Below are 25744 nucleotides of genomic sequence, written 5' to 3' on the forward strand. Positions count from 1 at the left end.
CCCCCCCCCCCCCCCCCCCACCTCCCACGTTCCAATTCACCCCACTCTATATACGCTCACACACACACAACATAGTGGGAAAGGGTGGTGGAGAGGGAAAGGAAATAATGATAAAAGGATCTCTGATGCACTAGGTTGGCTTCCCATTAGTCTTTCAAGAGTTCAAGCTTTTGTTTCAATTCTTCATTCTAGGCTCGAGATGGCTTTCTCTTTCTTTGCAGATTCAAGATCATTTCAAATATATAGTAAAGATGTGCCAGGCACTCACTGGCTTTAGAATGATAAAGCAGTTCTTTGCATCAGCAGTGAGAGAGAAAATTATTTATTCTTTCAAGGTCTAATCACTTCTGCCCAGCTCTCTCCGAAATATCAAGCAAGAAGCAATTGCTGACTGTTGTTAGCTGGAACACTGTCCCTGGCCAAACCACAGGTTACCAGTCAGCCAATCGAACAGACTTCCTCCAATGCTGGTTCTTTTCACCTGGCGGCAACAAATCTGTTTTCTCCTCTCCAAAAAACAAATCCTGGAACGTGTCCTGACGAGCAGGCTTCCTCAGCTTAATTCCGGTTTAAATGCACATTCCGATTAGGAGTCTGTAGAAGCTGAGGAAGCCTGCTCGTCAGGCCAAAAATAATGAAATAAAATAAATGGGAGCAAAGAGAAATCAAAAGGAAGGACTTTAAGATAGGGCCCCGCTTTTCATTCCCCAGGTGGGTAATACGAGTTGGGAGATTTCCCACCTTGTCGGCTGCCTCAAGACTAACTTCCCCAAATGGTAGGATCTTTGCTCAGGTTGGAGTCAGGCCCACCTCTCCTGGATGAAGATCGGAGGCAATACCTGGAGCTGTGAAATGTGCTAAGGCAGGCTGTTTAAAGACCCACCTCAGTCGGTTCATTATATTTTAGCTGCTCAAGCTCTCTGCACCACCCATGCCCCATCCATGATAACTCACCCGGTAACCACCCTGGGCAGACCTCAGGAGCCATGTTGAGATGAAATAAAATGTTTAAATATCTATTTCTACCCTTTACTATAGTAAACTAAAAGTCAAACCAAGAAGGTACATTCAACTACTTAATCCCATCTAAAAAGACTTATATTCATAATCCCACTTCAAATACAGCTAATCGTTTAATTACCTTCTTGACCTGTCAATCAGATTGTGACTTTACGATCCCCTACTGAGATAATGGTAAGGTTGCGTAAAGCAGCCAAGCATTGATAATGATTTCTCCAAGGATGTCACCAAAACATAGCTATTGTCACCTGATAGACCCGATTGTTTTCAACTATCACTGACACAAGCAGCTTATTTTTAAAATTTGCCGAAGGTTTGCTATTTATGGGCTCTCAAACATGCCCCCACTCACCACCCTGACTGGGGTCTGCCAGACTCGGCCCCGCTGATACTCTGGACATCAAGGGCTGGATTCTCCACCGCGCAGCATCAGATTTCTGTTTCAGCACGTCGGCAAAACGGAGCATCCCGCCGGCGGAGAATCCAACCCCAAGTTTGGCTCCATAACCTCCCCTTGTTTGGGGATTGCCTGTAGTTTCATCTGTGGCTAACACACAAACATGGCGCTGTCGTGACTACAAAGGTGGGGGGGTAGAGGGGGCCTGTAAATCACGCCCACTTGTTCTAGGCATGTCCAAAGCTGAGGGGGTTCTGGCAGGGCTTCTTGGATGTCATGTCCGAGATTTTGGGCATGGGGTGGCCCCGAGTTCAGAGGCGACGATATTTGGCGTGTTGGAAGAGCTGGGAGTCCAGGTGGGGAGAGAAACTTATGTTTTGGCCTTTGCCTCCCTGTTGGCCCGGAGACAGATTTTGTTGGGCTGGTGGAACTCGGAGCCGCCAAAAGCGGGGCATGGGTGAGCGACCTGGCAGAATTCCTGCACTTCAAAAAGGTTAACTTTACCATACAGGAGCAGAGAAGGGGTTCACCCCGAGGTGGAAGCAGTATATCGACATCTTTCAAGTGAAGTAAGGCGTCATTGGGGCGGGGGCTTCATGTTTTTCCTATGTTTCGGAGGGGTGGGGAGATAAGGGGGAAAAATAAGGGGGCTGGGTGAGTTGCAGTCTTATCAGTTGCTGCCGTTGGCTGTTTTGCATCTTGTTGTTTTTGTTTCTGATGTATGTGTGCAAAATGTCTTTAGTAAAAATATATTTTGTTAAAGTGTAACCAGTCAAATTGAAGGACATTTTTCTACTGTGAACTCGGATGAAGAGTCAAAACTGCAGTCTTGGTTTATTTGAATGCAGATTGCACAAAGGATTTTGTAACACTCAATTGCTTCATGAAAAGGTTTTAACAGGAAGCCTTTGGATGTTTTGTGCAGCCATATTAATAAGAACATTGGGCCAATACAGCACAGTAGACTGTAGAGTTTGTTGGATAAAGAGAGATAAGGCTAGTTTTTGCTTTAATCGATTTGTAGAAGAAAATAAATCAAATACTTAAAGTTACAACAAGTTTTGAACTAATAGCATATTTAACTAGCATACACCCAGATTGTTTCATACGAAAGAAAGTTCAACATTAAACAACTTGGAGATGAGATTTTTGATGGTGGGAAGAGATTTAAAAAATGTGGATGAGTTTAAACTGAGAATTTAAGAGTAAAATCCACAATGCCTAAAGGCTCTGACAAAGCTGAAATGGGGGTTGCACTCGAGTTCATTGGAAAAACCCACCTGGGAGACTTTTGTCTTCTTACAGCAGCTGGTTCTGGGCATTTTGTGAGTTGTGATGGAATGCGTGAGAAGTGTGGCGGGAAGGCTCACCCGACACACCAGATCAGCTCCCAACATTGTTTAATGGCCCCCTAAACCTCATCACAGACTGTTCCCGTTGTGTGTGTCTGTCCCCCCCCCCCCCCCCTCAAGCATGCCAGATCACCCCACAGCCATAAATAAAGCCCGAATGGGACTTCTATCCCTCACTGGGAAGTCTGCCCTCGGGAGCTGGCAGCTACATTAGGTCTAACAATGCCTTGGGTGCGTCAGTGGACACTGCTAGAACTGCCAGAGGAGGAGGAAGGCTCAATGTTCCCCCAGCCAGGAAGTCCCAGATATTGGGCAGTGAGATTTTGTGTATGTCAGGGAGGGGCGGTGGGTTTAAGGCTGAGGGTGGGAAGAAATGGGGGCTTTTATCTTCAGTAGTCCAACCCCCAATTGGCAAAGGGTAGATACCAAAGATAGCATCCCCCTTCCTTCTTGCCTTTTGAAGAATTTACTTACTTTTAAGAAAGAAATTGTGCTGCCCATTTCCGACTGCCTATGCCAAACATTTTTGGCAAGGGTAACATAGTATCAGGTCAACAGGTTGAGTAACAAACCTAATTGAACCATGATTATCTATTTAAATATGGCGGGTGGCTGTTGATTTCGTCAACCCCCCCCAAATAAAAACACACCCAGCAGGTGCACCTAAAATGCAGCCCATAATCTATTATCGGCTGTAAATGTTTCAATAGTTCTTGGTCAATAAGACCACCTGCTGAGCTGATAATATTTGAAACTCAGCTGAGCATTCATAATGGAACAGCTGTCACAATAAATGTTTCCAGCTCACTGACAGAACAGATATTAGAGCAGAGTGCCTGTCAATGTAGGGAAAGTAAGTGCATCTTTTTTTTCATAGAATCCCTAAAGTGCAGGAAGCCATTCAACCCATCGGGTCTGCACGATCCTTTGAAAGACTACCTTGCCTAGGCCCAATCCCCCATCCTATTCATGCAACCCCACCCTAAGGGGCAATTTAGCATGGCCAATACACCTAACCTGCACATCTTTGGACTGTGGGAGGAAACCCACAGACACGGAGAACATGGAAACTCCAGTCACCTGATGCCAGAATTGAACGCGTGTCCCTGGTGCTGAGAGTCAGCAGTGCTTACCATTGTGCCACCCTTTTTACTTTAAGAAGCAGGGTGTTTTATTTAAACAGCCAGACGAGTCAGTCCAATTAAGCCACAGCACAAAAACACAACAGAGCCAACAGAAGCCAACTAACCAGCTGGCTTTCCATTTTCCTCATAGGATCATAGAATTTAGTGCAGAAGAAGGCCATTCGGCCCATCGAGTCTGCACTGGCCCTTGGAAAGAGCACTCTACGTAAGCCCACACCTCCATCCTATCCTTGCAACCCAGCAAACCCCACCTAACCTTTTTTTGGACTCTAAGGGCAATTTAGCATGGTCAATTCACTTAAGCTGCACATCTTTGGACTGTGGGAGTTCTGACCGGAGCACCCGGAGGAAACCCACGCAGACACGGAGAGAACGTGCAGACTCCGCACAGTCAGTGACCCAAGCCAGGAATCCAACCTGGCACTCTGGAGCTGTGAAGCATCAGTGCTAACCACTGTGCCATCCGTCATAAACTCTCGGACCTAGTATGCTTTTAATGGACTTCCGAAACCCTGTATCTCCAAGCTGTGTGCGAGGAAATCCAATTGTCATCCCCCATTTAAAATGGGGAACATGACCTCAGTGGGGCTCGGTGTATGTTTTGCAAACTAGGCAACCTTGACCCGGAAAAAGGCCACAGAAATATGGGAATGTGGAGGAAAATTGGATTGCCTCCAAAAGAAAGTGTTCATTTGTGCAGGGAAACACGGCTCTGCATCCAGATGAAAATTTGGCACCAGAGGCCTAAAGAATTTGAGCTGCAGGGTAGGAGGAGGTTGCAAAGAAGATGAGCAATGCATGAAGGGATTCTTAAGCAAAGATAGGATTTAAAAATAAACGTGTTGGAAAATAGGGAGCCAGTGAAGTTTGAAATGGAGATGGCAGATGGTAAGAAAGTGAGTTAGATATTTGAGAAGGATGGAGCTTAGGAAACCAGCATGCGTAACTTTGGAGCAATTAAGTGAAAATAACAAAAACATGGATGGGGGTCAGTAAGAACATAAAAGAATGACAAATGGCTATTTGGCCCCTCACATGTCTGCTACTTCCACAGACCCAGTATGTGGATTGTGCCTCAAGCCAATGCTGCTTGCCACTGAAGAAGTCATATTCGACTCGAAATGATAACTCTGTTTCTTTCACCACAAATACTGCCAGACCTGCTGAGTATTTCTAGCACTTTTGATTTACATTGCTGCCAACCACTAACACCAAATTTCTGAGAATTGCTACGCTAAATGCAGAGACGACTGGATTATGATTTTGTTTTACTTATTCAGAGTATGTGCAGGTTAGATGGATTGGTCATGCTATATTGCCCTTAGTGTCCAAAAAGGGTAGGTGGGGGTACGGGGGTAGGGTGGAGGTGTTGGCTTAAGTGGGGTGCTCTTTCCAAGGGCAGGTGCAGACTCAATGGGCCGAATGGCCACCTTCTACATTGTAAATTCTATGATTCTATGTTCCATAGACAAATGGTATTATATCAGATTTAGCTTTAAAGATTCCGCAGACCTTTAATTTTGACATTTATGATTACAGTACTCACATGTCAAAACACTATTCATGTTTCAAAGCAGAGCAATTTTTTTAACACACAGGTATCCAAATAACCCCTTTATAGTGTATTGTTTTCAGTCAACAAGGCCAGAATTATTCTGATAAATATGATGCAAAGAACAACTAGATTAGCATTAAGCTCAATTTTACATAAGCAGATTTTCAATAAAAATAAACTGATCATTTATTGCCTTTGGCAGAGACCTCACCCTGTAAACAGGTGCCCGCTTTCCACAATGTTAATCTCAAATCATTTCAGCCTGCAGGTATCTTCCCTCCAATTTTATTCTTCCTAAATATCTTCTCTCCCTCCCGTGTGCGGGAGCCAAATATAGATGTTTTCCTCGTGGCAAACTGCAGCAATTAAGATCTCCATTCCACCAGTTTATATTTCTATACAATGAAGCAACATGGTGGCACAGTGGTCAGCACTACTTCCTCACAGTGGCAGGGACCCGGGTTTGATTCCGACCTCTGTTAACTGTCTGTGTGGAGTTTGCACTTTCTCCCTGTGTCTACATGGGTTTCCTCCGGATGCTCCGGTTTCCTTCCACAGCCCAAAGATGTGCAGGTAAGGTGTATGGGCCACACTAAATTTCCCTTTATTGTCTAGGGATATACAGGTTATGTTACGGTTCACCAGGGCCAGGTGGGCCTGGGTAGGGTGCTCTTTCAGATGGTAGGTGCAGACATGAATGGCCTGCTTCCACACTTTGGGGATTCTATGAAACAAAAACTCAAAATGTGCCACAGCACCTGTGACAGATCTCCTGCTCGGGAGATAAAACATGTTGATTTTTATTTAACCATGGATCCTATCCATTTATATTCAAATGGCTTTCATTTTTGGACACAATGAACAAACAGGAGATTTCTAACCTACAAGCTTGCCTGTTCACTATCTTCAACAAAAGCTTCAAGAAAATGGACTCAAATTCTAAATGCTAATGCAGTCAGAGAATTGAACAAAAGCAGTGTCTCTGGTTTTGGCAGTGGCTTTGTCAGTATAAATATGCAGGGGCTGTACTTAATTAAGTGCTGGTAAATGCACAATCTGGGGAAATCGTCCCACACAATATATCAAGACGCCTCTCTGTCATGGGTACTAACTCACCTACAGGTCACTTCCAACACTCATTGTTCACTACTTCATTTATAAACTGAAGGTGGTCCATTATTTGACAACAGATCAATGGACTCAGCCCATGTACTTTTGTCAGATTTAGATATGTCCAGTGTACGTGACTCCAAATCTGGGAGTAACTTTAGAGGGAAGTTTTCTTCCGTGTGCCATTTGTAGTCAAAGTGTAAATGTGTTCCTTATATTCACATTGATAATTTTGCTACTGGCAACAGGGGAAATCTTTGAGTGGGATATTAATTTTTTAAATATTGTGCCCATTTCTATGAGGATGTAATCATACGTTTTTGGGATATGGCCGATCTGACACCATGGCCGGTTATTTCCTCCACTTCCCCCGCCCCGGCTGTTTTCCAGCGGTGGAGGCGGTTTGCCATTGGCCACTGGTGGGATCTTCCGGTCCCACCAAAGTCAATGGCCATTTGCATTGCTTGCCGGCTACACCGCCAGAGAAGCCGCCGCAAGGTGGGGGGGGGGGGGGGGGGGGGGGGGGGGGGGGGGCTCGGCCTCGGCAGGACAAGAATATCCCGACTGTGGGAAGGGCCGGAAAATCCCAGCCCATAACTGATTCTTAAACTTACTGAACAAATTTAATATCAGCTGTTCTTCAGAATTTCAGTTTAGACTGAGGTCATCACAGGTTTAACCATCACATCTAAAAAATCATGAAAGCACCAAAATATGTTGCCCCCTCATTAACATTTACAGCACTTGCATTTGTTACTTTTATGAATAGTTTGTCCCCTTGCTGCAGTTCAAAGGCGGCTCCTTGAAAACTTGTGTACACATCAAACTTGGATTCTTTTGACCAACATTTGGTGAAAATAGCTTTAGTTAAAAGAATAGGCTCGTAATAATTCATGGCCATCTTGTAAAGGTACTGCAGAAAGAGATTGTATTGCTGATCCTCTCCATCTGGTTTCTGTACATGCCAGAAATAAACATGGGAGTATATGTAGTAGATACCATCTTTGGGAATGGTAATTTCTCCACGATGGTATTTTATGGCACCCTGATGCACTGCAAATCCTTTTACGTCATTCCAGTAGAGTACATCACGTCCATTTACCCGAGTAAAGTAAGATGGTACTGCCAAGAAAATTTCAAAATATTAAGTTAAACATATCTTTAAAGAAATTATATCAAAAACTCTCCTGTGATATTGCTCACAAGTCAGAAGGTGCACAATCCTAAAAAGACATGGGCATTGCATCAGGCAACAATGGCCCGGAATTTGCTGCAAACAGCATTCGCATTCACTTTGTGTACCGATGCACAGGGACGTTGGCTAACTTGTCAGTGGAGATGCCCAGTCATCTGCCATCTGATCCAATGTGTGCCACCTACAGGAGATCAGTAGTGTCTGTAACATAAAGACTCTTCAACCAATCAGATGGAAGGATCCCCACTGAGCCATGCAGACTGCAATCTTGGAAGTTAAAAAACGGAATATAAATTACATGTAAATCATTGTACAGGAAGCAAAATAAAGATTGGAGCTTGCACTCCAGATTAAGGAAGAGATAAAAGAGAAAAGCAGAAGAACTAAAATAAAGCATGAATTTTCTTCTGAATGATTGAGACTCCACACACAATTATTACAGCATGGAAGGAGGCCATTTAGTCTTTTAGGTCTGCGCTAGCTCTGCATGGGAGCAAAGTACCTAGTGTCATCCCCCCCACCTTCTCCCCATAATCCTGCATTCTTCCTTTATCATAACAATCCAATTCCCTCATGAATGCCTCAATTAAACCTGCCTCCACCACTCAGGAAACGCTTTCCAGATCCTAACCACTTTTTCTGCTCGTGTCGCCACTGCTTCTTTTGCCAATTATCTGAAATCTGTGCCCTCTTTTTCCTGATCCTCCTCCCACCAATGGAAACAGTTTCTCACTATCTACTGTGTAGAACCCTCATGAATTTGAAAACCTCTATCAAATCTCCTCTCAACTTTCTTTACTTCCAAAGAAAACAGACCCAACTTCTCCAATTTACCGACCTAACGGAAGTTCCTCATCCGTAGGATAATTCTCATGAATCTTTTCTGCACTCTCTCCAAACTCTAATTGAGGCGGAACCAGTGTTCGAAACAGGTTTTATATAACTTCCTTGCTTTTATATTGTATGCCCCTATTAATAAAGCAGAGGATGCTGGAGGATTCATTAACTTCTCTCTCAACCTGTCCTGTCACCTTCATTGACTTATGCACATGTACACCCAGGTCCTCTGCACCACCATGCTTTTTGGAATTGTACCCTCTGTTTTATAATGTCTCTCCACATTCTTCCTTCACACTCCTCTGCATTCAATTTCATCTGCCCAGTCTAATAATGTGTTCTTTTGAAGTTCAACACTATCCTCCTCACAGTTCATAATGCTTCCAGGTTTTGTATCATTTGCAAATTTTAAAACTATGCCCGGTACAAGGTCAATCATTTGTCCTGTGTTTGCTGGCGGCCTACTGTTGTTAGCAAAGCAAAATTTGGGTCTATATATTGTAATTTTATGCTAATGCATGGGGATGTGTCCCCTTTAAACTTCAAAGTCTAAGTGCAAAATAAATAATTAGAATAATTAATTATAACACGGGAACAAGTCAGTCAGCTCAACCAGTCCCATGTCAGCAATTACCAGCCATGCGATGCAAGCAGTCCTACTCACACTGACGCACCCTAGTCCCACATCCCTTCATCTCCTGCTCCTACGTAAACATTGGGTCAATTTAAAAACTGCCCAAAGTCTGTATTCAGTATTGTGTGCTCCTGGAGGCCTATGGCTTTTTATATATTACTTAGAGGTGACACTTAGAGGTGACACAGAAGCAGGTCACAGGAATGTGACAGATTAGAAATGCAGATCTACAACTTTTGGAACACAGATTTTAAGTTCTCAGGCATCTTGCCAATCTTTTTCTGTTAGAATGTAACAGTGCTCTAGCCAAATCTGTCTCAGTGTGGGAACGATTAGTACATCCTGCATATGCCTGAACAACTCTTTAGAGCCATCAACACTGAAGACATCCCAAGTCTTAGATTTTCAATCCAGAATCTAACTGAGAATTTACCTGGTACCATAGATCTTCCTCCTTGTCCAATACCTAGGAAGGTATTGACAGCCCTGGACCTCCACTGGATTGTGATTGTGCCTGGCAAAGTATTGCAGAGGTTTACCTTCTTAAGTCTGGCTGACCTGGAAACTCTCCTGCTCTTAATACCTGCCATCAAGCGTTTGGAAGGATTTATTGGCTGATAATCAATCTGTCTGATTGCATTACGAACAGGCCTCCTGAAGTGGGAATTGAACCCAGAGCTTCTAGCCTAGGAGGTAAAGGTGCTACCTATTGAACCACACAAGACCTCCGTGCCATAGATAATAACATAAGTGATCAAACTTTAGCTGATATGTGAGCCACAGAGGTTAGCCAAGCAGCTTTAATATCATCATCTTTCCTTTTTCAACTCTTCTTATGTGCTCTTCTTTTTGTCTCGAATTTACAAGTGGCTTCAATCACTGGAGAAAGCCAGAACTGAAGTGAAAAAGGAATGTCCGTATTTGTAATGTTAAAGAAAACCCATAATACTGTGGGGTCTATTCTTTTAACAGAGGAACCTGTTTTAATGTTTGTGAATGTTGAGAGAAAACCACCTCCAGTTTTAACCCTCCAACAAAAGCAAGAGGAAATGAGGGAATCACTGACAGTCTGACTACCTTGTCTAAAGATAAGGGGCTAGATTCTCCCTCCCGGGAGAATGGTCCCCGATGGGATGGAGTATCGGGCATCGCGGCAATGGGACCACGCCAAAGAGATGTACGTGCACTAAGTGCATTCCAAGTGCACTAAGTGCATTCCAATCACTCAAGCATGTGATTTCACTGCACTTACTTCTCTTTGATGTGGTCAATGTTTACAAACATTGGGGTTTTACCACTTAGGCCACGGGACTTCGCTATCGGGCCACCTGCTCATGGCGGCGGCCCGATAGCTGGATTCCCTGGGAATTTCTCATATTCCACGCCACACACAAATTTGCATGCCATGGAACACTGAATTGCATCCCACCTTACGACTGCAAGGGGATCGTAAAACTGGTGCAATTCAGCTTTGGTGGGGGAAACATAGAGTTGAATTCTCCGGGTTCGGCGAACGGCCGGAGAATCCAAATTCCTTATGAAATTGGGGGCGGCGCCGCTTCCGCAATGCTCTGCCTCCTCCAAAGTGGCGTACTCAGAGTACGCCATGCCACGTATTGACAGCCTCAGGCCATTGCTTGAGGTCCGCCCTTCGCTGCTCCGCCCCCGACCGGCTGAGTTCCCGACGGCATGGGACACGTGTGGTCTCATCTGTCGGGAACTCGGCTTGGCGGCTGCGGACTCAGTCCAGCGCCACCACAGTCTGGGGAGGGACGATCTGCGGGTAGCGGGGACATATTCGGGGCTGGGGGCACTGTGGTGGGCGTTCCGGGGCGCGTGAACCGGCTGAAAGGGGGGGGGGGGGGGTGCGATTCAGTGGGATTGGTCTGCGAGCGTCCTCCACCACGAAGTACGCCGCGGCCACTGCAGGCCGTCGCTGTGTGCATGCGTGGCCACGAACCCGCCAATTCTCCGAGACGTATCGGCAGCTAGAAAAGGCTGCTTTACGCTGCCTCCCTGCTAGCCTCCAGCAAAACGGGGAATCGGTGTAAAACGCCACCGTTCCCACGCCGGCGAGGGGACATAGTCCCAGAATTGGAGAATCCAGCCCAGGGTGTCTATGATTCTCAGGCAGAATGGAAAATTATGATCCTTTGCATGAAACTGCCACCAAATGCAGGTTATAGATGGACTTAGGTTTAGATTTCTACCAAGAGTGGACACAGCCCCTCAAACATTGCTGAGAAAACCATTATGTCACAGCAGTTTTAAACAGGGAGCTTGGTCTTTAAATGAAGTGTGGCATAGTGTTTGAAATCCCAGGCTAAAGGAGGATCTAAGAACTATCACCTGACACTTGGAGTAGTACATGCCTCTTATTTGGCCATATAGATAGTAATTTGTGCTCTAATTGCCTTAACGCCAACCTTGAAAAGAGTACTCCTGCACCTGTATTTAGCATTTTTCACAGCAGACATCCTCCTGGTATTTCTGAGTGGGATTACCAATAAAGGGGCAATGTTATGCCAAATTTGGGGTTTTAATGTAGGCTCACACTCACTAGGAAATTTCACAAATGACCCTTAGCTAGCACAGAAAGAAAACGTATATCCCATCACTCTAGCCTCAGAGTCTAGAAGTGAAAAAACAAATGGAATTTCATTGTCACCCTATCCCTAGTAAATAAATCTTTTGTAAAATTGAGGAACTTTAAAACTCCAAAGAGACTATAAAATTATATAACCGTTTGTACTTTTAATTGGAATTAATGTAACCAATGATGGGAAATTTGCCTGAAAATGACATGGCGAATATCATATTCAGTTTGTTCAGATCAGTAAATGTAGGAAGTGAAAGTATTGAGTTGTATATTTTGGTTGAAAAATGAATTAGATTTTTCCATGAATGCGATGGAATTGTTTAATGCAAAGTATTGCTTACCATTCTTTGGAGGCTTGTTTCTTTGCTGGGCAATTAAATGGATAGCTGGTTTGTCAGCACCCAGGAATGTTGCATTGTGCGCTACAAGAAAAGAAACTGTTAAAGTCTCTGAATCTAACTTAATACAATTACTGCCAATCTTTTTTGGCAACTCAGCAACGTGTTGACAATTAATATATTATTCATCAGAATAGCTATTTGGTGCTCTCTCAAAAAATGGGGAACTCCAACTCTCAGCTTAATAGTGGGATAACCCTGGCAGAGCAAGGCCCTCTAAGCATAGACAAAGAAGAGAAAGTTGATCCAGTTCTGATGTTAGGCATACTCAGAGGATTTCTTTAAATGGGTAGGGAAAAGAAACAGATGAAGCCCAGACTTCTGCTGTCTAATCCTTTGCTGCATTGTACATCTCAAATAGATTGCCTGACAGTCTACCGGACACCTTCAAAATTAAAGTGAATAACCATAGGCGCAATTCTCCGAAATGGAGACAAAGTCCCGACTCCGGAGCGAAAACCGGAGTGTTTCACTCCGGCGTCGGAGCCCACTCCCAGCCCCCTATTCTCCCACCCCCTGGGAGCTAGGAGCGGCGTTGCGTATTTTACGCAATGACGTGGCCGGCGTCGCGTAAATGACATCACCCGCGCATGCGCGGTTGCCGTCCTCCCCGAGGCCGGCCCGCAAGAAGATCGCGGATGGATCTTGCGGGGCGGCGGAGGAAAGGAGGTCCTCCTTTAGAGAGGCCGGCCCGCCGATCGGTGAGTACCGATCGCAGGCCAGACCCCATCGGAGGCCCCCCCCCCCCCCCCCCGACCAGGTATGGATGGCGCCGGCGGGAATCTGTCGTGTTGGGGCGGCCGCTCGGCCCACGCGCCTTTTGCAAATGGCGAGCGGCGATTCTCCAAGCGGCCAGGCGTGATTCTCGTGGCGCTGGTCTGGGGGCGTTGGGAGAATCGCGTGCGGGTGTCGGGGCGGCATGGCAGGACTCGCGCGGCACGCTGGCGATTCTCCCACCCGGCGTGGGGGGGTGGGGAGAAAGAGAATTCCGACCCATGTCTCTATTTCAGTAAACCTCACCTTTCAATTCCTTGTATATTAAATTTCTCACATCAGATTGCAGACGCTGAAAAATAATGAAATGCAAAAAACATGTTCAGAAAATTATATATTGCAAAGCGTACACAAATAAAGAAAAAGGTGATTTATCTTAACTTTTATTAAATAATTAACTGTCTGCTTGGGGGACTTGACTAAAGGGCTCAGCAGAGCGAAGGTACCTGGCTATTTTCATTCATGTGATGATGTGCAGTAGTTTTTACCTTACTGGACCAACTCAGGTTATTCTGAAAAAATGACTTCAATTTATATTTAATTCAAGAGTACATAAAGTTCACTTTGCACAGAACAACAGATGCTTCAAAGAAAGGACATGCATTGTTACGGTGAGGAATTGAACTAAAGAAAAGAGCATTAGACTGGGATGACCAGTTAGGATAGTGTAGAAGTATACCCAATATAGGAAAGCAGAGAAATAGGATAGGGCATTATAGACATTAATTCGGGTTGCAGGGAGTGAACAAAGAGATGGGCAAAGCATGGCGAGAGGGGGATGGGTAGCTATTACACAAAAGATGCTGCAAAGGATGCTGGGAGAAAGAGGCCCTAGGGAAGGAATGTGTAATTGGCCTATCGGGATCAGTACAGTACGAAGTCTTACAACACCAGGTTAAAGTCCAACAGGTTTGTTTCGATGTCACTAGCTTTCGGAGCGCTGCTCCTTCCTCAGGTGAATGAAGAGGTCTGTTCCAGAAACATATATATAGACAAATTCAAAGATGCCAAACAATGCTTGGAATGCGAGCATTAGCAGGTGATTAAATCTTTACAGATCCAGAGATGGGGTAACCCCAGGTTAAAGAGGTGTGAATTGTACCAAGCCAGGACAGTTGGTAGGATTTCGCAGGCCAGATGGTGGGGAATGAATGTAATGCGACATGAATCCCAGGTCCCGGTTGAGGCCGCACTCACGTGTGCGGAACTTGGCTATAAGTTTCTGCTCGGCGATTCTGCGTTGTCGCGGGTCCTGAAGGCCGCCTTGGAGAACGCTTACCCGGAGATCAGAGGCTGAATGCCCTTGACTGCTGAAGCGTTCCCCGACTGGAAGGGAACATTCCTGCCTGGTGATTGTTGCGCGATGTCCGTTCATTCGTTGTCGCAGCGTCTGCATGGTCTCGCCAATGTACCACGCTTCGGGACGTCCTTTCCTGCAGCGTATGAGGTAGACAACGTTGGCCGAGTCGCACGAGTATGTACCGCGTACCTGGTGGGTGGTGTTCTCACGTGTAATAGTGGTATCCATGTCGATGATCTGGCACGTCTTGCAGAGATTGCCATGACAGGGTTGTGTGGTGTCGTGGTCACTGTTCTGAAGACTGGGTAGTTTGCTGCAAACAATGGTTAGTTTGAGGTTGCGTGGTTGTTTGAAGGCAAGTAGTGGGGGTGTGGGGATGACCTTGGCAAGATGTTCATCGTCATCAATGACGTGTTGAAGGCTGTGAAGAAGATGACGTAGTTTCTCCGCTCCGGGGAAGTACTGGACGACGAAGGGTATTCTGTCGGTTGTGTCCCATGTTTGTCTTCTGAGGAGGTCGGTCCGGTTTTTCGCTGTGGCGCATTGGAACTGCCGATCGATGAGTCGAGTGCCATATCCCGTTCGTACGAGGGCATCTTTCAACGTCTGTAGATGTCTGTTACGCTCCTCCTCGTCTGAGCAGATCCTGTGTATACGGAGCGCTTGTCCATAGGGGATGGCTTCTTTAATGTGTTTAGGGTGGAAGCTGGAGAAGTGGAGCATCATGAGGTTATCCGTAGGTTTGCGGTAAAGCGAAGTGCTGAGGTGACCGTCCTTGATGGAGACGAGTGTGTCCAAGAATGCAACTGATTTTGGAGAGTAGTCCATGGTGAGTCTGATGGTTGGATGGAACTTATTAATGTCATCGTGTAGTCGTTTCAGTGATTCTTCGCCGTGGGTCCAAAGGAAAAAAATGTCATCGATGTATCTGGTGTATAACATCGGTTGAAGGTCCTGTGCGGTGAGTAGGTCCTGTTCAAACTTGTGCATGAAGATGTTGGCGTATTGGGGTGCGAATTTGGTCCCCATGGCTGTTCCGTGCGTCTGGATGAAGAACTTGTTGTCGAAGGTGAAGACGTTGTGATCCAGAGTGAAGCGGATGAGTTGCAGAATTGCGTCTGGAGATTGGCAGTTGTCGGTGTTGAGTACTGAGGCTGTTGCAGCAATGCCGTCGTCATGGGGGATGCTGGTGTAGAGTGCCGAGACGTCCATTGTGACGAGGAATGTTCCTGGTTCAACTGGTCCATGGGTGCTGAGTTTCTGTAGGAAGTCCGTCGTGTCGCGACAGAAGCTGGGTGTACCTTGTACGATGGGTTTCAAGATGCCCTCGATGTAGCCAGAGAGGTTCTCACACAGGGTCCCATTGCCTGAAACGATAGGGCGGCCTGGTGTGTTGGCCTTATGTATTTTCGGGAGGCAGTAGAGATCTCCAATGCGGGGAGTACGTGGGATGAGAGCACGTAGGGTGCTCTGAAGATCTGGATCCAAGGTCTTGATCAGTCTGTTAAGTTGGCGGATGTGTTCCTTGGTCGGATCTGCGGGTAACTGTCTGTAGTGTTCTTGGTTGTTCAGTTGTCGGTATACTTCTTTGCAGTAGTCCGTTCTGTTCAGTACGACAGTGGCCCCCCCTTTGTCTGCTGGTTTGATGACGATGCTGTGGTTGGTCTTGAGAGCGCGGATGGCATTGCGTTGTGCTTGGGTGACGTTCGGGGCTGTCTTGTGAATGCGACTGATGAATCTGGCATTGACGCGACTCCTGACGGCTTGAGCATACATGTCGAGTCTAAGGCAGCGGCCTTCCGGAGGGGTCCAATTCGACTCTTTCCTCTTCGGTTGCCGCACCGCAGATCTCTCGGTATGGCAGATATGGCACTCGACTCATCGATCGACAGTTCCAACGCGCCACAGCGAAAAACCGGACCGACCTCCTCAGAAGACAAACACACAACCGACAGAATACCCTTCGTCGTCCAGTACTTCCCCAGAGCGGAGAAACTACGTCATCTTCTTCACAGCCTTCAACAAGTCATTGATGACGATGAACATCTTGCCAAGGTCATCCCCACACCCCCACTACTTGCCTTCAAACAACCGCGCAACCTCAAACTAACCATTGTTTGCAGCAAACTACCCAGTCTTCAGAACAGTGACCACGACACCACACAATCCTGTCATGGCAATCTCTGCAAGACGTGCCAGATCATCGACATGGATACCACTATTACACGTGTGAACACCACCCACCAGGTACGCGGTACATACTCGTGCAACTCGGCCAACGTTGTCTACCTCATACGCTGCAGGAAAGGATGTCCCGAAGCGTGGTACATTGGCGAGACCATGCAGACGCTGCGACAACGAATGAACGGACATCGCGCAACAATCACCAGGCAGGAATGTTCCCTTCCAGTCGGGGAACACTTCAGCAGTCAAGGGCATTCAGCCTCTGATCTCCGGGTAAGCGTTCTCCAAGGCGGCCTTCAGGACCCGCGACAACGCAGAATCGCCGAGCAGAAACTTATAGCCAAGTTCCGCACACATGAGTGCGGCCTCAACCGGGACCTGGGATTCATGTCGCATTACATTCATCCCCCACCATCTGGCCTGCGAAATCCTACCAACTGTCCTGGCTTGGTACAATTCACACCTCTTTAACCTGGGGTTACCCCATCTCTGGATCTGTAAAGATTTAATCACCTGCTAATGCTCGCATTCCAAGCATTGTTTGGCATCTTTGAATTTGTCTATATATGTGTTTCTGGAACAGACCTCTTCATTCACCTGAGGAAGGAGCAGCGCTCCGAAAGCTAGTGACATCGAAACAAACCTGTTGGACTTTAACCTGGTGTTGTAAGACTTCGTACTGTGCTCACCCCAGTCCAACGCCGGCATCTCCACATCATATCAGGATCAGTGGCAGTGAAGATTAGATTATATGGCCAGGTCAAGGAATGTGGGAAAAGTACCTATAAGAATCTTGTGTTCGTGTATGTGGAACTTGATACTGCATGAATGTATATGAGACCATACGTGTTGCCTCCCTTTGTCTCACTCGCTCTGGAAGTTAAGAGACATGTTGTCTCCTGCCTTTTTATCAGAGTGAGTGGAGCTTGCAAGCCGGGTAAAATATCTATAATCCGAACTCAGCCTTTTGATTGAGACCAGACTGGACAGAAAGAACTCAATTTCATCACGGGTGTTACTCAGCATAAACTTTGAAATTTGTCTGGATGGATGAATTAAAATGGGTTGAATGGCTTTCCTTACTGATAATTACCTTGTGATTTCAGACTGATATATTTGATGAACAGACAGGCAAGAGCCATGTCAACACACAAACATGTCACGGTTCAGAACCCACAGGCTCTGAACAGACAGACATCTGCACAAATGGCATAAGAACAGTGTTAAGCGAGGTGAATTCAGAAGAGATCCATAAGGTGCAGTGGTCCATTAGCAGCAGCATAAACGTACTCCACCACCAGCTTACCTTATTGCCTGACATATCCCTCACTATCAAGCCAACTGACCAATAATGGTTCAGTGAGGAGCATGTCAGAACATGTCAGAGACAGCAACTGAAAATCAGCCCTAATTTTTATCTTGAATTCTATTATATTGAACTAACTCCAGTGTATTTGGCATCTTCAGACAATGGTTCAGTAATGTATTTTTGATGAATTAAGCAGTGTTACTAATACGCTATCTTCAATTAAACCTGCATTCACAAAACAAATGATTTTATATCATTGCAATATATTTTTAGAAACTTACAATGTTAACATACGCTACATTCACTTTGTAATGTTCTAATGGGAATTTATAATTCTTGGTGATTAAAGATATGAAACAAATGTCTATCCGTCATAATGCATTATCCATCAGTGCAAAATTTCCCGCTTGGTTTCTAAAACTCCTCCGCTCCTGACACTGTTTACCAGCCTTTTCTCACATCTACCTATTTTCTCACAATTTTATCATGTGGCTGTCATCTGCCACATTCAAATTCCAACTTTATCCAAAGCTCTGCCATCCATTCTCTCCTGCACTGTCCTCCCTGCCCAACAACTCTGTTCTCACTGATGTACACAGATTTCCTGTCCAACTGCATCAAATTTAAAATCACTATTCTCATTTACATATGGATTCAATATCTCACTCCCTTCTCTTTCTGAAATGTTCTCCAGTCTTACATAACCTTCATAATGCTCTATTTCTCAGAATCTGGTCTTCTGTTCCCTTTTCCCTGCCACTGGTAACAGAGCCCTCAGCCACTTTTGTCCTACTATCTGCGCCTCTCTCTCGCTCTTCATTTTCGGTAACTTTTTCAAAACTCACCTTTTAAAACAGGTTTTTGGCCAACCTCCTAAACCTTTCCCACGTCAGCACCAATGAAGTGCCTGGGGACATTTTACATCAAAGGCCCAATATAAACAAACATTTTTGGTATTTCTCCCCTTGGAACTTATATTTTTAATATCATTTTAGCCATTTAATATTAAATTAATACAGTTAACGTTAAGTGGCTTCAAAGATAAAGTTTCTTTTAAATATAAAAAAAGGGCTCTAACAACAAGGATGAAAATCAATAGTATTTACCTGGTTTATTAGAAACTGAACATTCTTGAGCCAACTATCACACAGAAAATCTTCAACGGGCACTTCACCCTTTCCCAAATGATCAATGTAGGAATTCATGTACTGGAGACAGCGCCCTGGATAATTATCAGAGTTCAATTTCTGCTGCATCTGTTTATGAAATAGGAATTATTAATTTGCTATGCTTAGCTTTATTTTATGTTGTTCTTCCCTCTTGCCTCCTCTCAAGATGGAGATAGCTGGTGCTGGGAGGTCCTGCTGACCCTCTGGTACCTCACCCAGTTAGCCATTCTTTTAAATCTAAAATCAAATGGTGAATGTTGACTGACTATTCAATAATAAAGGCATCATAGACAACTTGCCAAAATGGCTACACGATGCATTCACTAACCAAGTGTGAATTCCCAAGGAGTCACTAAGTATTGTTCAGGAGGGAAACCACAGATGATTTTCCTCCCCCTAGCCCAACAACACTGCTTCCATCATTATCCTGCTGAGATCACATAACGACAACTTGAACAAAAGCCTAGGTCAGGCCCACATCTGGTAATACATACGTACCCACCCACTGTATCTTTGGTGAAGGGGGGAGAGAAATACTTTCTTGGAGATATTTTCACGCATCCGCTGGTGAACTAAGTTAGGAAGAAGTGAAGCTTGCCCTGGTTGGTTTAATAATGCACTGCGTCATAGCACAGATAAGTCAATTTACAACCTAAAGAGTATCCAATTTTAGTCATGCTGTTGAGAAGGCTCCAAATAGAAGCAAAGCAAAGTCCTGACACACGAACAGAAAAAACATACACCAGATCAATCACTCCTCCGAGCAGATGTGGCCCAACACTGTGCCAACTTGGCTTAGCTGGTAGGTGTAACAAGTCTGTGTCGGAAGATTTGGGGTTCAAATCCCATTCTAGTGCTTTAGTACATAATTCATACTGATACCTTAGCGCAATATTGAGGCAGCATGGCCTTATCTGAAGTACATCCTATGTATCAGATAGTAAATCAAGGCCCTGTCCTCTAGTATGGGATGTGAAAGATCACAGTCAATAACAAAAGAGTTGCACAGTCACAGAATTTACAGTGCAGAAGGCCATTCGGCCCATCGAGTCTGCACCCGCCCCTGGAAGGAGCACCCTACCAAGCCCACACCTCTACCCTATTCCAGTAACCCCAACCAATCTTTTTGGATACTAAGGGCAATTTAACACGGCCAATCCACCCAACCTACACATGTTTGGACTGTGGGAGGAAAATCGGAGCACCCGGAGGAAGCCCACGCAGACACGAGGAGAACGTGCAGACTCCGCACAGGTAGTAACCCAAGCCGGGACGCGAACCTGGGACCCTGGAGGGACGAAGCAACTGTGCTAACCGCTGTGTTACCGTACAATTTTCTTCTGGGAATTAAAAACACCAAAAGAAAAAAGATTGCTCTTTCATCGTATTGCTTTATATGGGACTTTGCTTTGTGCAAATTTGGCGCTGTATGTGTCTACACAGAATCCCTACAGTGCTGGCGCAACGGCTATTGATTTAAATAATTCAATACATGTCAACAACTTTAAAATGTCCTGAAAGAATTATGGGGTGCTTTATAAATTCAAATTTGAAGGAGTTTTCTCCACTGATCAAACAGAAGAAAGGAAAAGGAACTTAAAAATTAAAAATAATCTGACAAAATAAAACATGATAGAGATAGGAATAAAAATAGTGACATGGATTCAATAAGTAAACACAAGTCCTTATATTCTGATCAACAATCAAAAACTCTTTGGGTCATAAATGAATGGCAAATTCACCTGCTTATCTGGAAGGCCGTTTTGACTCTTTCCTCAGAACCTGAGGACTGTGCGGAGTCTGCACGCCTGTGTGGAGTCTGCACGTTCTCCCCGTGTCTGCGCGGGTTTCCTCCGGGTGCTCCGGTTTCCTCCCACAGTCCAAAGACATGCAGGTTAGGTAGATTGACCATGATAAATTGCCCTTAGTGAGCAAAAAAAGGTTAGGAGGGGTTATTGGATTACAGGGATAGGGGGGAAGTGAGGGCTTAAGTGGGTTGGTGCAGACTTGATGGGCCGAATGGCCTCCTTCTGCACTGTATGTTCTATGTTAACCAGCACGGGGGGAATGATTCAATGGTAAAATAGCTATTGTAAGTTTTTTCTTAACAACTGGAACTTATTTGACACTTTCAAAAGAAGCCTGTTTTGTAGAACTTGTGGTGGTACGGGAAAACCAGGACTTTAAAAAAAAAAAATTTAGAGTAGCCAATTCATTTTTTCCAATTAAGGGGCAATTTAGCGTGGCCAATCCACCTAGCCTGCACATCTTTGTGTTGTGGGGGTGCAACCCACGCAAACACGGGGAGAATGTGCAAACTCCACACGGACAGTGACCCAGAGCCGGGATTGAACCTGGCACCTCGTCGCCGTGGGACTGCAGTGCTACCACTGCGCCACCGTGCTGCCCATGAAAACCAGGACTTTGAACGTACGAGCTGAAAGGAATGATTTTTAAAAAACAGCAAATAAAAGTTCATCAACTGTCATACCAATTAGTGCTGGATATTTAAATAAAAACAGAAAATGCCAGCAAGCCTCAGCAGGTCTGGCCGCTAGTCTGGCCTTCTTCAGAACTCTGCTGCGTCTGTCCAGTATTTTCTGTTTTTATTTTTGATTTTCAGAATCCAAAATGTTGTGCTTTTAGTTTACCGGATATTTAAATACCTGGACAGGGCTGTCTAAAATAAATTATCTCAAACATTAAGTGGGATGTGGGGAAAAAAGAATAAGAGGGTGAAACAGTGGCACAGTGGTTAGCACTGCTGCCTCACAGCACCGAGGACCCGGGTTCGATCCCAGCCCAGGTCACTGTCCGTGTGGAGTTTGCACGTGAGTGGGTCTTACCCCCACAACCCAAAAAGATGTGCAGTGTAGGTGGATTGGGCATGCCAAATTCCCTCTTAATTGGGGAAAAAAAAACAATTGGGTACTCTAAATTTAGTTTTAAAAGAACGATTTCAGGAGATGATGCCCTGTTACATGAGTTTACTGTGGAACTGAGGGGCGTGTGGGCACGTTTCATGATGAGTTTCAATGGAAAGACCAGAATAGCACCGGTGTCCAAGTGGAATTCTGAAATTAACATAAGTGAAATTGTGCGAATTCCATTGTCCGGACTAGAATTGAGCCTGGGTGTGAATTTCGGAATGACTGGAGCTGTCATGGTGCCCACGCGAATTTCAGCTCGCAGACAGGATGGTTTTGTGTCAGGGGATTGCTCTTTAACTCGGGTTGTCGGGGCAGGTTGGTCCGGCGCCACCACAATGTTGTTTTGTCTGCGGAATGATTCACTCCAAAAGAGGTTTCAGAATTCCCCCAACCCCACCCACTTCCAGGGGCGTCCAACATTCAGCAAGACGCACTGGTGAAGCTGTTGCTTTCGTTTTCGCCAAGTTAACTTCGAATATAACTCCTTTGCAGAAACTCTGAAAGGGGTCTATGGCAGGATTAAAAAGTTGGGGGGGGGAAACATCTTTTTAAAAACAAGCTCTCTTCCGAACTGGAAATCACCAGAGTGCTGGGACAGTCTGGCTGTTGCGATGTCCTGCTCCTGATCTGGCGCCTTGCTCCCAATCTTAAATAAATTAATTAAACTTGCTTCCCCCAACCGTTGAGTTTATAGTTTGTACATAAAAAACGGCAGCCCCGCACACCCGAGTGCATTGAGTATATCTGACAGAAGCCAGGAGTTCGCTCCCGCCCTTACCTGGTCGATCTGATCAGTGAAATAGCAGAAAAAGTAGCAAGTTACACAGATTTCTGCAAAAGCTACAAATCCCAAAATCGGCACTACGATGCCCCATTTCCCCTTCTCGGCGGCCGCGGGTTTTCCGCCCAGTTTCTGGTAATCGAAATCCGCCGGCAGTGAGGACATTTTGTTTGCCTGATGTTGTGAATTTTCAGCAAGGTTCTTTGGGTGGGACGAGCTGGGAAATGACCAATGGGCCAAAAGGGGGCGTCTCTGAGCCCAACATTGCTCCACCTTTGATTGGATTTGTTTCCCGCACGGGGAGCGACCTGGTGACTCAACCCCTCCCAGAGTTTCGGCATTGAGTGTTTAAAGTCCTTCCGAAAGTCAAACTCGGGCTACACCAACCAGCAAGTTTAAAAAAGACCGAATATTTAACAGCTTTTGAAATTTAAGAATCGAATAATCTCATTTGGATGACAGTAGTTTATCTTATTAACTACTTGCCACTTGCGTATGGTTCTTAAGAAGTTGGACGTCAACATTAATCATCATATTGCTGAAATCATCTTTCATCTCTTGTGGACCCCCGAAAAAATGAAAGACAAAATACAGAAGATAACTTCCACCATCAATCAATTCCTGACATTCAAAGTTTGCTTGGCTCAAGAAAGTCGTTTCCGCTGGTAACTCGCTGTCCAATGGATGCTCTAACATTGCTTTGTACATTAGAGAGAACTGTAGAAAATCCCACAACCAACCAAATCTCAGCTCTGCAAATATCCAGCTGACACATGGCGGACAATTGAACAATTATCTGGAGGAGGGTGTCATGATATTCAAACACACACATCATGATAGACACACCAACAGACAAATCAGAACACACAACACCACAACCAATGACAGAAAGATATAAAAGCACAGACACGACCCCTGGTGGTCAGTTAGAGCTGCAGAGGAGAACCAGGACACAGCTATTGCCAAAGACACTCAGGGAGACAGCACGTGCAGAGTATCCAGAACGAACTGTATTATAAGAGTTATAATAAAATAGAGTTGTACCACATACAACTGTGTTGGCTCATCTGTGCACCAGAGCACCCAACACCACATGGTACAGGAGTGGATCGATACCTGCCGGCATACCTCAGTGTACACAGACAACCAGCAGTGCCCAGGCATGATGTACGAGCTCCCGGTTCCGCAGGCGCTCCAGTGCGACGGCGACCTCCACGAAAACTGGCGGCGATTCCGGCAAATGTTCGAGTTGTTCCTGGCGGCAGCTGAACTCAAGGACCTGGATGATAAGGAAAAAAATTGAATTTCTCCTCGTCGTCGCCGGTGCAAGGGCAAGAGCAATGTTCAGAAGGTTCAGGTTCTTCAGGAGGCAGCAAAGGCACGATTACCAGGCAGTCATGGGCAAATTCGCCAAGTACTGTGAAGAATACGCAATCCAATGGGGACTTAAAGGTAAGAAAAGCTGCAGTACTCACTTCGTGGCTGGGATCCCGGAGCCCGAAATCCCGGGCCTGAGAAAAGCTGGGTCGAGGTCGGCGGCCATCTTGCTAAAGGTATAACGCTAGCACAGTTGCGCGAGACGTGCGCAGAACCGGAAGTTTCGTTTGCGCATGCGCGAGATGGTGCGCATGCGCAGTCAAGAAAACGGCCATCGGTAAAGGAACAGCGATCTGAGCATGCGCAGTCGCTTCCTACGTGCTACATACCGAGCGTCAGGATGTCAGAGGCCCAAGACTGGATCAATTTAAAAAGGAAATGTCCCAAATCCAATTTAAAAGGGAAACGTCCCAAATCAAAAAAACAAAAATCTGTTAAAGCTGTAAAACAACCTTCCTTCACCTGGAATGACAGCACAGTGCCGCAAATTGACCCAGGAGATGAATTTTACCTCCGAAGAACCCTCCGACAAGCAGTTACCTACGCACAAGCCGATGATTCCGACCTTGAATACTTCGATGACGATTTTTACAGTGTTTCCGGACCTCGCGAGCCCAATGATAGCTCCGTGGTCCTATATGACTATGACTCGGACGAACCTTTCGTGTTGCACATTGGCGGCCCCCACATTGAATCCGACGCAGATGCGGATTCATTTTTCGGATTTGAGGATCTTCAACCCAGCAGATATGACGTTCCAACTTATCAGTACCGGATGATGCTGCAGCCTGACATTAACAGACAGGGAGCGGTGCAAGCACACGGAGAGTGCCCTGCTGCCACACAGAGCGTGGTCCACGTCCCGCTCAACGTTCCCGACTCTATGAAAGACGACATGCAAGACTCCAGAGTGCAGTCCTCGCATGAACCAGAAGTGACTCCAGTGTCACAAGCTTCCACAGCAAGCTCGTGGACAGCCTCCACGATAGAAGCAACGCAAGACTCCAGAGCGCAGTCCTTGCACGAACAAGAAGTGACTCCAGTGTCACAAGTCTCCACAGAGAGCTCGTGGACAGCCTCCACGATAGAAGCAACGCAAGACTCCAGAGCGCAGTCCTTGCACGAACAAGAAGTGACTCCAGTGTCACAAGCCTCCACAGAGAGCTCGTGGACGGACTCCACGATGGAAGGAACGCAAGACTCCAGAGCGCAGTCCTTGCAGGAACAAGACCTGAGGGTCTAGCAACCTCTCCTGACCAACCAGCGGCAGACGATGCAAGTCTGCCATGCTCCCGTGAACAGCAAGAAGGCTATAACAGCCTACCATGCTCCACTACACAGCAGCATGACCATGACGGTCTCTCATGCTACAATAAAGGGCACAGCGCTGAAGACTGTTCAAGCCCAACTGAAGACAAGCCAAAGGAATCGCCTCGTCCAAGCCCGAAGAAAAAAGGTTTATGCGCTGACCTTCAGGATCATTGTAGCCGAACAGAGATTAATAATGCAGCACGGCCACAGAAGGATGCTGAGGATTTGCTAACGAAATTAATTGAATGTTTAACTTGCAAGGAGCAGACTGAGAATTGCCAGTGTTTTAGTACGGATCGAAAAAATGGACAAGACATTGATCCTCAGGTAATGGAAATAACACAACCTGAATCATATCTACTGCAGG

General features: G+C 45.7%; 1 protein-coding gene across 2 annotated transcripts; it reads right to left on the bottom strand.

Annotated features, from left to right (window-relative positions):
• Positions 1 to 5402: 5402 nt before the first annotated feature.
• Positions 5403 to 22912, bottom strand: LOC140421028 (tumor necrosis factor ligand superfamily member 10-like). 2 transcript variants are annotated; one of them, XM_072505323.1, is made up of 5 exons: positions 22687 to 22911; positions 18916 to 19065; positions 13263 to 13308; positions 12186 to 12266; positions 5403 to 7701 (listed from the first exon to the last, which is right to left on the bottom strand). In XM_072505323.1, the coding sequence occupies exons 1-5, from the start codon at positions 22852 to 22854 to the stop codon at positions 7268 to 7270; spliced, it is 879 nt and encodes a 292-aa protein (XP_072361424.1). In that variant the 5' UTR covers positions 22855 to 22911; the 3' UTR covers positions 5403 to 7267. The 2 variants fall into 2 exon arrangements, with proteins under 2 accessions (XP_072361424.1, XP_072361425.1); XM_072505324.1 differs by lacking the exon at positions 18916 to 19065 and having other exon boundaries at positions 22687 to 22912.
• Between the last annotated feature and the right edge of the window lie 2832 nt (positions 22913 to 25744).

The sequence above is a fragment of the Scyliorhinus torazame genome, chromosome 5 (genome assembly GCF_047496885.1).
Source record: "Scyliorhinus torazame isolate Kashiwa2021f chromosome 5, sScyTor2.1, whole genome shotgun sequence".
Classification (NCBI taxonomy): domain Eukaryota; kingdom Metazoa; phylum Chordata; class Chondrichthyes; order Carcharhiniformes; family Scyliorhinidae; genus Scyliorhinus; species Scyliorhinus torazame.

Coding starts and splice junctions, on each gene's coding strand:
- LOC140421028 (XM_072505323.1), bottom strand. CDS start 22,854: ATGTCCTCACTGCCGGCGGATTTCGATTACCAGAAACTGGGCGGAAAA. Junction 19,066..22,686: donor TCACTGATCAGATCGACCAG/GTAAGGGCGGGA, acceptor TTTCATAAACAG/ATGCAGCAGAAATTGAACTC. Junction 7,702..12,185: donor AAACAAGCCTCCAAAGAATG/GTAAGCAATACT, acceptor TTTTCTTGGCAG/TACCATCTTACTTTACTCGG.